The sequence below is a fragment of the Scyliorhinus torazame genome, chromosome 1 (genome assembly GCF_047496885.1).
Source record: "Scyliorhinus torazame isolate Kashiwa2021f chromosome 1, sScyTor2.1, whole genome shotgun sequence".
NCBI classification, from domain to species: domain Eukaryota; kingdom Metazoa; phylum Chordata; class Chondrichthyes; order Carcharhiniformes; family Scyliorhinidae; genus Scyliorhinus; species Scyliorhinus torazame.
In genome coordinates this window covers 113,116,108-113,128,851 of record NC_092707.1, presented here as the reverse complement: position 1 = coordinate 113,128,851, position 12,744 = coordinate 113,116,108, and the positions used below count along the sequence as shown (strand labels likewise).

The following is a 12,744-nucleotide window of genomic DNA, read 5'->3' as shown; positions in this document are numbered from 1 at the left end:
TGGCCCGTTTGATGGTTTGTGATGATCTGGGGGGAGGGGGGTTGCTAGCCTTATGGCCTATTTTCAGGCGAAATGTGCTAAATTCCAAATTTCCAGAACGAGAGTCACCTTTTCTGAGTCTGCTGAGCACATCCCCACCACCTGAAGTCAGCTCTGCTATTTCTAAGCCACACATAATTATCCCTCTCATAGGTTTGAGGAGGAGGGAAGGAGGGAAACACTACAGCAATGTAATGTTTGGGGTTTTACTGTTCTTGGACACTGGACTCTCTGCAATCCCCTTCTCAGTTGTGGTGAGCAAGCCGACTTCGCCCAGAATCCTCCTCAGTTACTTCTCACTACTGCTGACTGCACTTTCTTCAGCTGAGGGGTAACCATGTCTAAAAGTATGCATTTAATGAACCTCTCAGCCTTGCGAATACACCGCTGTGCCCCCAGCTAATGCTCAAGCTCCGAAACCCAGCTCTCAAGGTGGTCAAACCAGTGGCACCTCCTGCAAATGTGGTCATCCGCGCTGCAAGCAGCTTCTAAGAATTCCCACATGCTGCAGGCCATGCAAATCACGGGACTGAGCTCAACAATTAGCAAATTATTTCATTTTTTCTTGGAAAGCTAGAACTCTAACCTTTCCTTCGTGCAGCTTTAAATTAGAGAGAAACACTTCTTACCAATCACCTCTCACCCTTGTAGCCTCTACTCCTGAAACCAAGAGCAAGACCACTCTGAAAATTAAAACGTTACAAAGCTAAAAAAGCAAAAAGCACCTCTTTCTCCTCTGCACCAAACTGCCACAATGCTCTAAACTCCCAAATACACACTCTGGCTGTGATGCACTCTCTCCCACCTGCTTCTGCACAAATCTGAGTAGAAACAGATCCTAAAAGGGAGGAATACATTTAGAAGAGCAGATATCTCCCCATGCTGTGTTAACTCAAAACTATAATTACACAGTTCTTCCTGGAGGCTTTTCCATGCCTGGTTGATGCTCTGTAATCACAAAGCTGAAAAAAGAAATTCAGTCTCACTGTGAAAGCTTCAGGCCAATCCATGTCCAATGACCTGCTCTGAAAACTCTGCTCACATTCTGACAGCTGTGACAATTACACCACAGCAGCCCAGACCGTCCACAACATTCTAAAACAATCAACATCATTCAAAACAAAACAACCCATAACATTCTTTAAAAATAAGTCAGTTCGCCCTATCTCCCAGTATTAATGAATCCTTTAAAACATTCCAGGATCTGGATCTGCATCTTCATCAAAAACCAACCATTTCTTCCTTGAGCCATACCCTGTATACCAAGTTTCATTGAAATCAGTCCATTCGTTTTTGAGATAGACATTGTTTAAAACGGACAAATTAGCCAACAGTAGCGGAGGTAATTAAAACTTTCCATCTGCAATAGCAGGAGTCCAAGGGCGGGGAATGAAACTTTTCCCTTCAAACAATTAGTGTAGGTACATAGTTTAAATAGCCTCCTTCCAGGTGTGGACATTCTATGATATTAGTAATACAGTCCAGATTATTAGCAGAACATTAATCAGCCATAAGAATAGCCCAGACAAGAGAAAAAACAATCATTTGCTGGTTCGCAAATTGTACTATTCTGTTCAATGCTAGAATGAGGTACTAGTTTTGACATTTAAATTATCAGTTGATTCTATTTGCATGGATTTCATCTTCCAGGTTTCCTCTGCAGATGTCTGTTCCAGCGTTTTTATCAAGCCTCCAGGAAATACAAGAGAACTGCTTCAATTGACAAGTTTGGACGGCTTCCCTCAACATTGGTGCCGAAGTGCAATATGCAGTTCACCCGAGTGAAATGACAAACAAAACCAAGAACCTATAACACCACAGTGAAGCAGATTAATGCTTGGATATACTACACTAACAACCCATCTTAACTCAAAAGGAGTGTACTGCTGACACAGGCCAGCATTTTCTGACCCCCAGATGCAGCAAGTCACCAAAAGTCCATCAACTTTGGTGGAACCAGAAGGTCCCGCCTGGAAATCGGAAAACAGAAACTGTTGGAAATACGCTTGGAAACCAAGGAAAATGTTTGCAACTAAAAGCTTTTAATTAGGACGACCCTTTGCAAAGGCTCACAATAGATGCCATTCGTTAAAGGAATCATTTACAAACAGAAAACCGTGGGGCAGCACGGTACCAGAGTGGGTAGCACAGTTGCTTCAAAGCTCCAGGGTCCCAGGTTCGATTCCAGCTTGGGTCACTGTCTGTGCGGCTCTGCACGTGCTCCCCGTGACTGCGCGGGTTTCCTCCGGGTGCTCCGATTTCCTCCCACAAGTCCCGAAAGACGTGCTGTTAGGTGGATTGGCCGTGATAAATTGCCCTTAAGTGTCCAAAAAAGTTTGGTGGGGTTACTGGATTACAGGGATAGGGTGAAGGTGTGGGCTTCAATGGGGTGCTCTTTCCAAGGGCTGGTGCAGACTGGATGGGCCAAATGGCCTCCCTCTGCACTGTAAATTCTATGATTCCATGAGAAAATCCAGTAGCTATGTAACTGTTTGCTGATGGCTACGCCAGGCTATTTTCATTCAAATGTAAACAACCAACAAAAACATCAGAACCTTTCATTATAGAGAAAATGATTCAACAGTAAAGCCAGGTCAAAGACATAAAGTTCATAATCATATCAGTTGAGGGAAACTGATCATCAGTTACAAGCATGAAAAGCTGCTCTTAAACTCATGAAGAAAGTATTTCTATAAATGCACATTCTGAAATAAAAGGACTGATTTTTCACTCAAAAGGGATGTGAGTGTTTGGAATCCTCCACTCCAGAGGGCTATGGATGCTCCATTCTTGAATATATTTAAGGCTAAAATAGACAGATTTTCTCAGGGAATAGAGGGAGACGGGGAGTGGGTGGGAAAAGTGGAGTTGCAGCAGACCATAGTCTGACTGGATGGAGGAGGAGGCCAGACAGTCCCCTCCTGCTCCAAATTCTTGTGTAATGTATACTTCAGAATAATGCTCAGTTAATACGTGGAAGGTCCCACATTTACAACAGACAGACAAATGGAAGAACCTTAAAACAGCTCACACCACAAACAGGAAATATTGACACCAAGCGATGTTTCCCTTCAATTCCCTCATGGAAACAAGACAGGTCCATGAGAAAAAAAAAGTTAATATTCAAACGTTCATGCAAATGACTAGTCTGAAATTCATTAATTAGTTTTGGAGAGACAGCATTTTAACGTTTCACCTGTACAAGTGCAGGCAGGTTCTCCCTGTACCCTCTATCGTAAACAATGCTGCCTTTCATTCCAACCTGGCTACATATAACCTAGCTCCAGACTCCCAAGGGATAGCCAAGCATCTTGTTAAACACACTAACATCTTTCTCTTAAATATAGGCCTCTGATCTAATTAGCCATTGAATGGTGAACACTGTCAGCAGACATAAGATTTACCAATTACAATCCCAGCAAGTGAGGAGGAAACCTATAACTAACCCCCTCCTCCCCCTCCCCCCGGGGAAGCAGGAGTGACCTTGAATAGCACACTTTAAAATCAAACAAAACCTGTCTTGCCACTTTTTTTTAAAAAATCAGAGTTTTCTTGTGCATTGCAAGCAGGTACTGTTACAAGTAATGACCATGGAAAGGACACTGCCCTAATCCAAGGAAGCAGCATCTTGTCCCACCCCCAAGACAGCTGGTTCAGAGCAAGGCAACAGCAGTAAATACATTATAATTGCAGTCACACAGGATACCTTATACCTCCCAGCAGAACAAACCGCAACAGTGTGTACAGAAAGACACACAGTAAAAGTCCCATCGAGTCTTCCCATCCGAAAGCTTATTTACTTTAAAACAACCAGAGGCTTACCTTTTTTCTTCTTGTCAGGCTGCTTAACAGCAAAGTGCCTCAAAGGTCTGCTCTTTGCACCCTGCACCTTCTTGGTATGATGAGTATTTCCCATCCTGTGTGCGCTTGTACCTAGAGCTCCATACACTCTCCTTCATTGCTGCAGAATGGGTGATACCTGGCCCAGCGCCAAAAACCAAATCCCGCTGCAGCACACACAGGGCTTCTGTCAGTTAGACTGAATGTGACCAATAGGAAGCAAAGAGGGAGGGGCTCGACCTCCGATTGGTCTGATGCAATTCCTATTTGTTCCTCCTGCTGCCCTCTCTCTGCCTTGCTTTATCTCCCTACACCTTCCTTCCAGTCACTTTGCTTCCCCTTCTATCCCTTTTCCTTTCTCACTCATATCTCAGATTCAGCTTTTTTAAAATTTTCCACCTCCCGTTTTAATCAACTACATTCTCATTTTAATCATCTCCAATGTGCTCAGACTGAAAAACTTTTCTGGAAACTGTCCTCACCGACAACTGTGCAATGATACATGGATATTTAAACATAAATTAAATTAAACAAATGAATGACATGGCAGGATATTGTGAATGCAGAAAATTGAAAATATGAGAAATACCCACCTGGTAACCTTTGGAGGGAGATATTTGGGGTACCCGACACTGGGAAGTCAGGAAGTTATGGCCCTGTACTAAATATGTATATATAATAAAGAAAATATAATATTCTATATAATCTAGGGGCTGGTTTAGCACAGGGCTAAATCGCTGACTTTTAAAGCAGACCAACGCAGGCCAGCAACACGGTTCAATTCCCGTACCAGCCTCCCCGAACAGGTGGCGGAATGTGGCGACTCGGGGCTTTTCACAGTAACTTCATTTGAAGCCTACTTGTGACAATAAGTGATTTTCATTTTCATTTCATCTATATATATATATGATAAAGAACAACGGAGAATGATTAGAAGGTTAATAAGGAGAATGAAATTAGAGTACGAGCGGAAGCTAGCTAGAAATGAGAAAAATGGATAGCAACAGCATGGTAGCACAGTGGTTAGCACTGACTTCAGGGGCAGCACTGTGGCACAGTGGTTAGCACTGCGGCGCCGAGGTCCCAGGTTCGATCCTGGCTCTGGGTCACTGTCCGTGTTGAGTTTGCACATTCTCTCCGTGTTTGCGTGGGTTTCGCCCCCACAACCCAAAAAATGTGCAGGCTAGGTGGATTGGCCACGCTAAATTGCACCTTAATTGGAAAAATGAATTGGGTACTCTAAAAAAAATTATTTTTAAGAGACGCTTCAGAGCGTCAGGGTCCCAGGTTCGATTCGAGGCTTGGGTCACTGTCTGTGCGGAGTCTGCACGTTCTCCCTATGTCCGTGGGTTTCCTCCAGATGCTCCGGTTTTCTCCCACAAGTCCTGAAAGACGTGCTGTTAGGTAATTTGGACATTCTGAATTCTCCCTGTTTACCCGAACAGGCACTGGAATGTGGCAACTAGGGGATTTTCACAGTAACTTCATTGCAGTGTTAATGTAAGCCTACTTGTGACAATAAAAAGATTATCAGATATTTGAAAAAGAAAATAGTAAGTCAAGTGAATGTTGATTCTCTAGAGTGCAATAATGAGTTAATAATAGGTTGTAAGGAATAGGGGTGGCACGGTAGCACGGTGGTTAGCACTGTTGCTTCGTAGTACTAGGATCATAGTTCGATCCCCGGCTTGAATCTCTGTCTGTGCAGACTAATAGCTGTAAATCAGGTGGTGGACGGGAGCGGGGAACTTGGTGAAATATCACTGAGCAACTGATGGAGCTGTGGCTGACAAATCCCTGGGTCATGATGGACTTCATCTTAGGGTCTTTTAAGAGGTGGCTAATGAATATTTTTAAGGCGAAGGTAGATTCTTGTTAAACGAGGAAATCAAAGGTTATTGGGGTGGAATGGAATGTAGAACTCAAAAAACAAACAAATCAGCTATGATTGCATTGATGGTGGAGCAGGCTCGAGGGGCCGAATGGCCTACATCTGCTCCTAATTTGCTTGTTTGTAATTCCTCAGGTCTTTCTTACCTCGGCGCTCCCTCTTTCCGTCCTCCCTGATACTCCACCCTCATTCTTTTCCTCTTCCCCCTTTCTCTCTCAGCCCCCTCTCTCCCTTTCTCAAAGCATAGTGGGAAAATAACAGGATTAATAATTCAGAGACACAGCAGCTGGAACCATAGAATTCCTACAGTGGAGGATACCATTCAGCCCGTCAACTCTGCACCGACCTTCTAAAAGAGCAACCTATCGAGGCCTACTCCCCCGCCGCATCCCCATAACCCACACATCTATGGACACTAAGGGGCAATTTAGCATGGCCAATCCACCTAACCTGCACATCTTTGGGTTATATGCGTAATTTAGCATAGCCAATCCACCAAACCTGAACATCTTTGAACTGTGGCAGGAAACCGGAGCACCCGGAGGAAACCCACGCAGACATGGGGAGAACGTGCTAACTCCTCACAGGCAGTCACCCAAGGCCGGAATTGAGCTCAAATCCTTGAGGCTGTACTAACCACTGTGCCACAATGCCGCCCTCAATCTTTAAACTCAATTAATTGATTAATTAATATGGGATAAAATTCTGATCTTGCTAATAATGATCATGGAAATAGTGCTGTAAAATGGAGTGAGTCCTCCTTTGCTCCACATCTTTTACACTTTGCTGCTGGATTTGGGGGAGTGCTTCACTGTCTGAATCTTATCCGACATGAATCAGGAAGGCCGGGAAAGACGGGAGCTTCAGGATTTAAGTGCAGGTACGTCAATACGGTGTGGCAATCCCAATGTTGATTGCCCCTCCTGTGGTGATATCCCTAGGGGTTATATCATAGTTGGACGGTGAGCAACCTCCAACCAGCAAGTAGTGGTATAGACACACCATGCGGTCTCTAGACAAAGGTCATGTGACCCTTGACTTCGATATAAAGGGAGACACATCCTGCTATCTTCAGAAGAAGATTGAGAGGGTAATAAGATGTACATCTGAATGGTCAGTGCTAGGTGCAAGTTCCAGAGGAGTAGTTAGCAGACTCCATGTTAACGTGGTCTGTATCAGATTGCTATCTTACCACACGAGACTCATAAAAGGTTTTGGTTTGGACAAGTCAAAGTATTTGGTGAGTTCCTTTGTGAAGTACAAAGGACCAAATACAACACCTGCAGGGAATTACAGGCCAGTATTTCACCCTGTTCGTTCAGAGAATGGAATATCTTCATGAACCTGCTTCCGCCCTTGCCCCAACTGCTCTGCTGTGTCCCTCCAGGTTTCTCTGGTGGGATTGGCACTGGGAGACTTCCCTGTAACCTCCTAAAAATCTCACTGCAGCACCGATGTAATCAGTGGGTCACAACGTTAAAATTTAAATTAGCCTCTCGCTGACCTGGAGCCTGGGCCTACTTCAGAGCTGGTAATGATAAGGTAGAAACAGAACAGCCTCAGAGTGATAAATGAAATGACCTTAACTTTAATACCATCACCAGTCCCACTCTCACTGGGGCAGGCTGGCCCAAATCTACCCTTCTGGGCTAGTGGCTAGAGGAAAATCAGCCAGGGCTCCTTCTCCTGGTTGTTTCCCAGTGATAGCAATTGTAAAATTAAATTTACACATCAGGACAAGAAGGAATATTTTTGTCTAAAGTGCACTCCACAGTCAATGTTACACTTGTGTCGGAAGAATGGACACTATAGCTGTGCCTCAGCTAAAGGACTTCAAGGGGAGGAGAACTTGGGGAAAACAAACAAAAGATTTGAATTGATGAATTTCTACCCCAAATGAGGATATTCCCATTGGTTAATAATAATCGGCAAGTAGGTTGCTTTGATCATATAGTTCAAAATGAATCATGAGATAATCCAATAGTTTCAGTGTTTCCAGGAGGTCCACAGGTTGGTCACACAAAATGTAGAAAGTGTCAGATTAATCTGCCATAAATTCTCCAATGGCAGAGTAATGCAATCAAGTGGTTCAGATGGTCATGGACTTTGTAATTTATCCCCTTGTCACTAATATTCCTCCCAGAGTTTGCTTCACTTTTTAAAGGAAAATTCATGTAATGAATGGACTCGATGGCATCCGCCCAGTGCCATTACTGGTAACACAAACCCTTTGTTACTGAAAACGGGATATCATGTGATAAACAGAAGGATATTATAGGGTTGCTCACTGCAAAAACAATTACAGCGTTTGCTAGGATGAGTTTTCATTTTATCATTATAACTGTGCAGACGTTTTTCACTCTGTCTCTTTTTCCAGACTGTTTGTTTCTCTCCTGTTTCCGTATGAGGCAACGGGAACAGCAACAAACAAATACAACACATCAGCCAAATGATAGAAAAAAGGTGTAAAAATAGCCGGCGCGATTCAGCAACCATGTTGGCCCGAGCATAGATCCGGGGGTAATGGGAGATCGCATGAGAGCCCCAAATCAGGCTCCGTGCCGAGCGCCAGGCCGACTCGATCTGTTCATTTAAAAACTGGACTTTGTATGAACCCTGTGCCCGGGAGCCAACAGCCATGCCGGCGAGACCTCGCAAAGACACCGGCTTAGCACTGGTTTCCACAAACGTGGACGAGGTGTGACAGCACCTCGGGCCGGGGGGGGTTCTTGCAGGCCATTAGAGACCTCTGGATGGTCGGGAACAGGGCAGGGTGGTACCCTGGCACTTCCCATTTCACTTCAGCACCTTGGCACTGAAAGCCTGGCATCCTGGCAGTGTCACCTGGACACCCAGGTTGCATTGGTGGCATTGCCAGGGTGCCATGGGCACTGCTATGGTGCCAGGCTGGCAGTGCAATGGTGCCCAGGTATCAGGTTGGCAGTTCCGGGGGTCGGGCCCATGTGAGTAGGGGGGAAATCGCCCATTTGGGGTAGCTCAAGGTGATATTTCCAACGTGTTACGCCCTGTGTAGATCTCGTTACACCGGGTGCATCGCGGGAGTGGCTCAAAACAGGGTTCGCAGCAGGTGCCAAGCCACGCGCAATGCACTCAACCCACGGCACCAGGCACAATCTGGATCACGCTCAGCAAATGAGCTGATAGGATCATGATGGAGGCCGAAATCTTCCGGCTCCCAGGAGTCACCGGCTGCAGTGGCGAGGCCTCACCCGGTCGCCGATTAGTACTGATCTCCACAAGCAGAGACTAGGCTGACAGCCACGCTGAGGGGGCTTGGGGTTGATGCTCAAGAGACCTTTGCAGCCTCCAGGATGGTTGGGGACAGGGCCCTGGCACTGCCAGAGTGCCAGACGCAGTGCCCAAGTGCCAAGTCATCAGTGCCAGGGTGCTAGGGTGGCAGTGCCAAGGGACGGGTCCTGAGGGTGGCCTTGCCCATGAAAGGGTATAAAAGGTTGGGGGATTAATTGGGAGTACTGAAAGAGGGTGCCCCATAGCAAGGTCTGCTCACTTGGGGTGGGGGAGGGGGGAATGGTCATGCCCTGAAGCCCCCACACTGATGGATGGGTGTGGGGCTGCTCATCCTCATGCCTGGGTGGCGGAGGGGGGCTCAGTATAACTTTTAGTGATGGGGGGAGGCTGCCCCATCGGGGGTAAGGGGTTGGGGTGTTGCCCATGCCTGCGGGGGGGGGGGGGGTCGCACTGTCCATGGGTGGAGGGTGGGGGGGATGTGGGGGAACCCTCATCCTGACTTTGAGATAAGGGCACCCTTCAAAATGGGGCCCTGATCTCTGAGGAGCAGGTCTGGCCGGTACGTTTAGTTCCCACTGCAGAAGAGTGTTGCATTGGCCAAGAAGAAACTCCCCAAGGCCCAAACAAATGCCATTGTGGGTGATTCCAAGTCTGGATCTCACCCAAGCAGCCGGCAGCAACAGCCCACCAAACCTGCCCAAAATGACACTTTAAGAGTGCAATTCAATGGGAAGAAGAGTTTTGGGTACGTTTAGCAGGGTGTTTCTCGGCGCCTGCAGTGCCGCGAATGACCCCACTCTTAAACAGACTAGGGATTTTTGGGCCTTGGTGAGGAATGCCCCACCAAGGCCACATGCAGCAATTTTTAAATGGCACCTGATCCCTTGACCCCCCACCACAGCCTCTGGTCACCCCCAACTTACCGATTGGGGGTCCACGACCCCTGCCCTCACCCCACCTCATCCCACCTCATAAGGGCAGGGCACCCCTGGGCCCGATCCCCAGAATGGGCAACCTGCCACCTGGCACCTTGGCAATGTCAGCACTACCAGAGTCCCAGGTGGCACAGCCAAGGTGCCTGGGTGGCATCAATAGTGCCAAGTAGCACCCTGCCCAGAGCCCGACCACACATTTGTGTGGGCCAGTGCTAAATGGCACCACAGTGAGGTCTCCAAGGCACGGGCGTTCGAACACCATCGAGAGACTCCGGCATAGGCATATTTAAGTGAAGATCATTACTCACTTCAATATGCAAATCTGGATCCAATTCCAAGCATTGTAAATCTCGTGAGAGGCCTCTCATGAGATTTACTAGCCTTATCGCTTCACCAAGTGGGGTGTGACGAGGCCATCCGGTCGCAGCCTTAGTCATTTCTTATGGGAATCGTGCCCAAAATGAAAAGCAAAGAAAACCAGGGCGGGATTCTCCGACACCCCGCCGGGCCAGAGAATCGCCGGGGGGTGGGGTGAATCCCGCCCCGTCGCCCCGATGGCGGCTGTCGGATTCTGCGGCGCCGGCTTTTCGGCGGGGAGGGAATCGGCGGGGAGGGATTCTGGCCCCGGGGGGGGCCCCCACGGTGGCCTGGCCCGCGATCGGGGCCCACCGGTCTGCAGGCGGGCATGTGCCGTGGGGGCACTCTTTCCCTCCGCGCCGGCCGCTGAACGGTCTGCCATGGCCGGTGCAGAGAAGAATCCCCTTGCGCATATGCTGGGTTGATGCCAGTACACGCTGGCGCTCCCGCGCATGCGCCAACTCGTGCCAGCCGGCGGATGCCCTTTGGCGGCAGTTGACGCGGCACCAAGCCCTTCGGCGCCGGCTGGTGCGGCGCCAATCCCGCCGGCGCCGGCCTAGCCCCTGAAGGTGCAGAGGATTCCGCACCTTCCTGGCGGCCCGACACCAGAGTGGTTCACGCCACTCCTCGGCGCCTGTACGGCCCGTCCCGCCAGTTAGGGGAGAATCCCGTCCCCAGCATCACGGAATAAGAAAATTGTTAGTGAAGAAGGAGGCCATTTCGCCCATCGTGTCTGCTCCAGCTCACCAAATGAGCATCATGACTTAGTGCTATTCCTCTGCCTTTTCCCCATACCCCTGCACTTTGTTTCTATTTAAGTAATCATCTAATGTCCTCTCGAATGCCTCGATTGAACCTGCCTCCACCACACTTCCAGGCAGTATATTCCAGACCCCAACCACTCGCTGTATGAAAATGTTTTTTCTCATATCACATTTTCTTCCTTTCCAAATCATTTTAAATCTGTGCCCTCTCGTTCCTGATCGATACGAGTGGGAACCATTTCTCCCGATCTACTCTGTCCAGCCTTATGATTTTGAACATCTCTGCCAAATTTCCTCTGAGCCTCATTCTCTCCAGGAGAACTGTCCCAATCTCTCCAAGCTATCCTCATTACTGAAGTCTCATCTCTGGAAACCTCTTCTTCACTCCTCCCAAGGCATTCACATCCTTCTTATAGTGAGGCGGCCAGAACTGTGCACAATATTCCAGCTGTGGTCTAACTAGTGTCTTGTATAGGTTCAGCATATCTTCCTTGCTCTTATACTCTATACCCTTGTTACTAAAGCCCAGAATACCATGTGCTTTAATAAATGTTCTCTCCATCTGTCCCGCCACCTTCAATGATCTACGTACATGTACACGCAGATCTCTCTGCGCCTGCATCCCTTGAAGAATTTTACCCCTTATTTTATATTGTCGCTCCATGTTCTTCCCACCAAATTATATCATTTCACCCTTCTCCGCATGAACTTCATCTGTCACTTATCTGCCCATTCCACCAACTTATCTATGTCCTTTTGAGGTTCTACACTGTCTTTGTCCCAGTTTACTTCCAGATTCCATGTCATATGCAAATTTTGAAATTGTCCCTTGCACACCAAGATCAAGATCATAAAATATATCAGGAAAAGCAAGGGTCCCAATACTAACTCCTGGGGAATTCCACGAAAACCTTCCTCCAGCCGAAAAATATCCATTGACTTTCATTCTCTGCTAACCACTGCGCCACCGTACCACCATACCACCCTCTACCAGTTTCTTTTTTATTTCATTCCAACTTCTTAACACCTGGAATGAGCGACTTGTCTTAAGAGAATAGGCTGGGCTTGTTTCTTGGAGTTAGAAGAGTGAGGGATGACTTGGTTAACGTATATAAGATCCTGGATGGTGTTGAAAAAGTGGACGTGGAAAGGATGTTTCCTCTAGTGGTAGCGTTGAGAACTAGGGGGCGTAGTTTTAAAATTAGGGGTCGCCCTTTCAGGACAGAGATGAGGAGTAATCTTTTCTCAGAGGGTTGTGCGACTCAGAAGGCGGTGGATGGGGTCATTGAATCGTTTTAAGGAGAAGGTTGATAGATTCTTGCTAGGTAAGAGAATCAAACATTATCAGGGTAGAAGGGATTGTGGATCTTGAAACACAAACTTATCAGTCATATCACATCAGATCTTATTGGATGGCAGAACAGGTTTGAGGGGCCCAATGGCCTACCTCTGCCCTTACTTTTAATGTTTGTATGTTGGAAAGTCAGCACGGATTCACTAAAAGAAAATTATGCTGAACTAATTTGCTGGAGCTTTTTGAGGACGTAACAGAGAAGGTTGATAAGGGCAATGCTGTTGATGTGGTATACATGGATTTTCAAAATGCATTTGATACAGTGCCACACAACAGACTTGTGAGCAAAATACT

General features: G+C 47.2%; 1 protein-coding gene across 2 annotated transcripts in view; it reads right to left on the bottom strand.

Moving 5' to 3' along the window:
* Positions 1-12,744, bottom strand: part of nhsl3 (NHS like 3) — a 323,611-nt gene that overhangs the window by 200,086 nt on the left and 110,781 nt on the right. Inside the window, exon 1 of one of the 2 annotated variants that reach the window (XM_072500090.1) lies at positions 3,862-4,014. The exons of the other annotated variant lie outside the window; for it this stretch is intronic. Within the exon in view, the coding sequence (XP_072356191.1) occupies positions 3,862-3,955 (94 nt within the window). The 5' untranslated portion in view covers positions 3,956-4,014. Of the gene's footprint in view, positions 1-3,861; positions 4,015-12,744 lie in introns of those variants that run through there. 2 annotated transcript variants of the gene reach the window in all.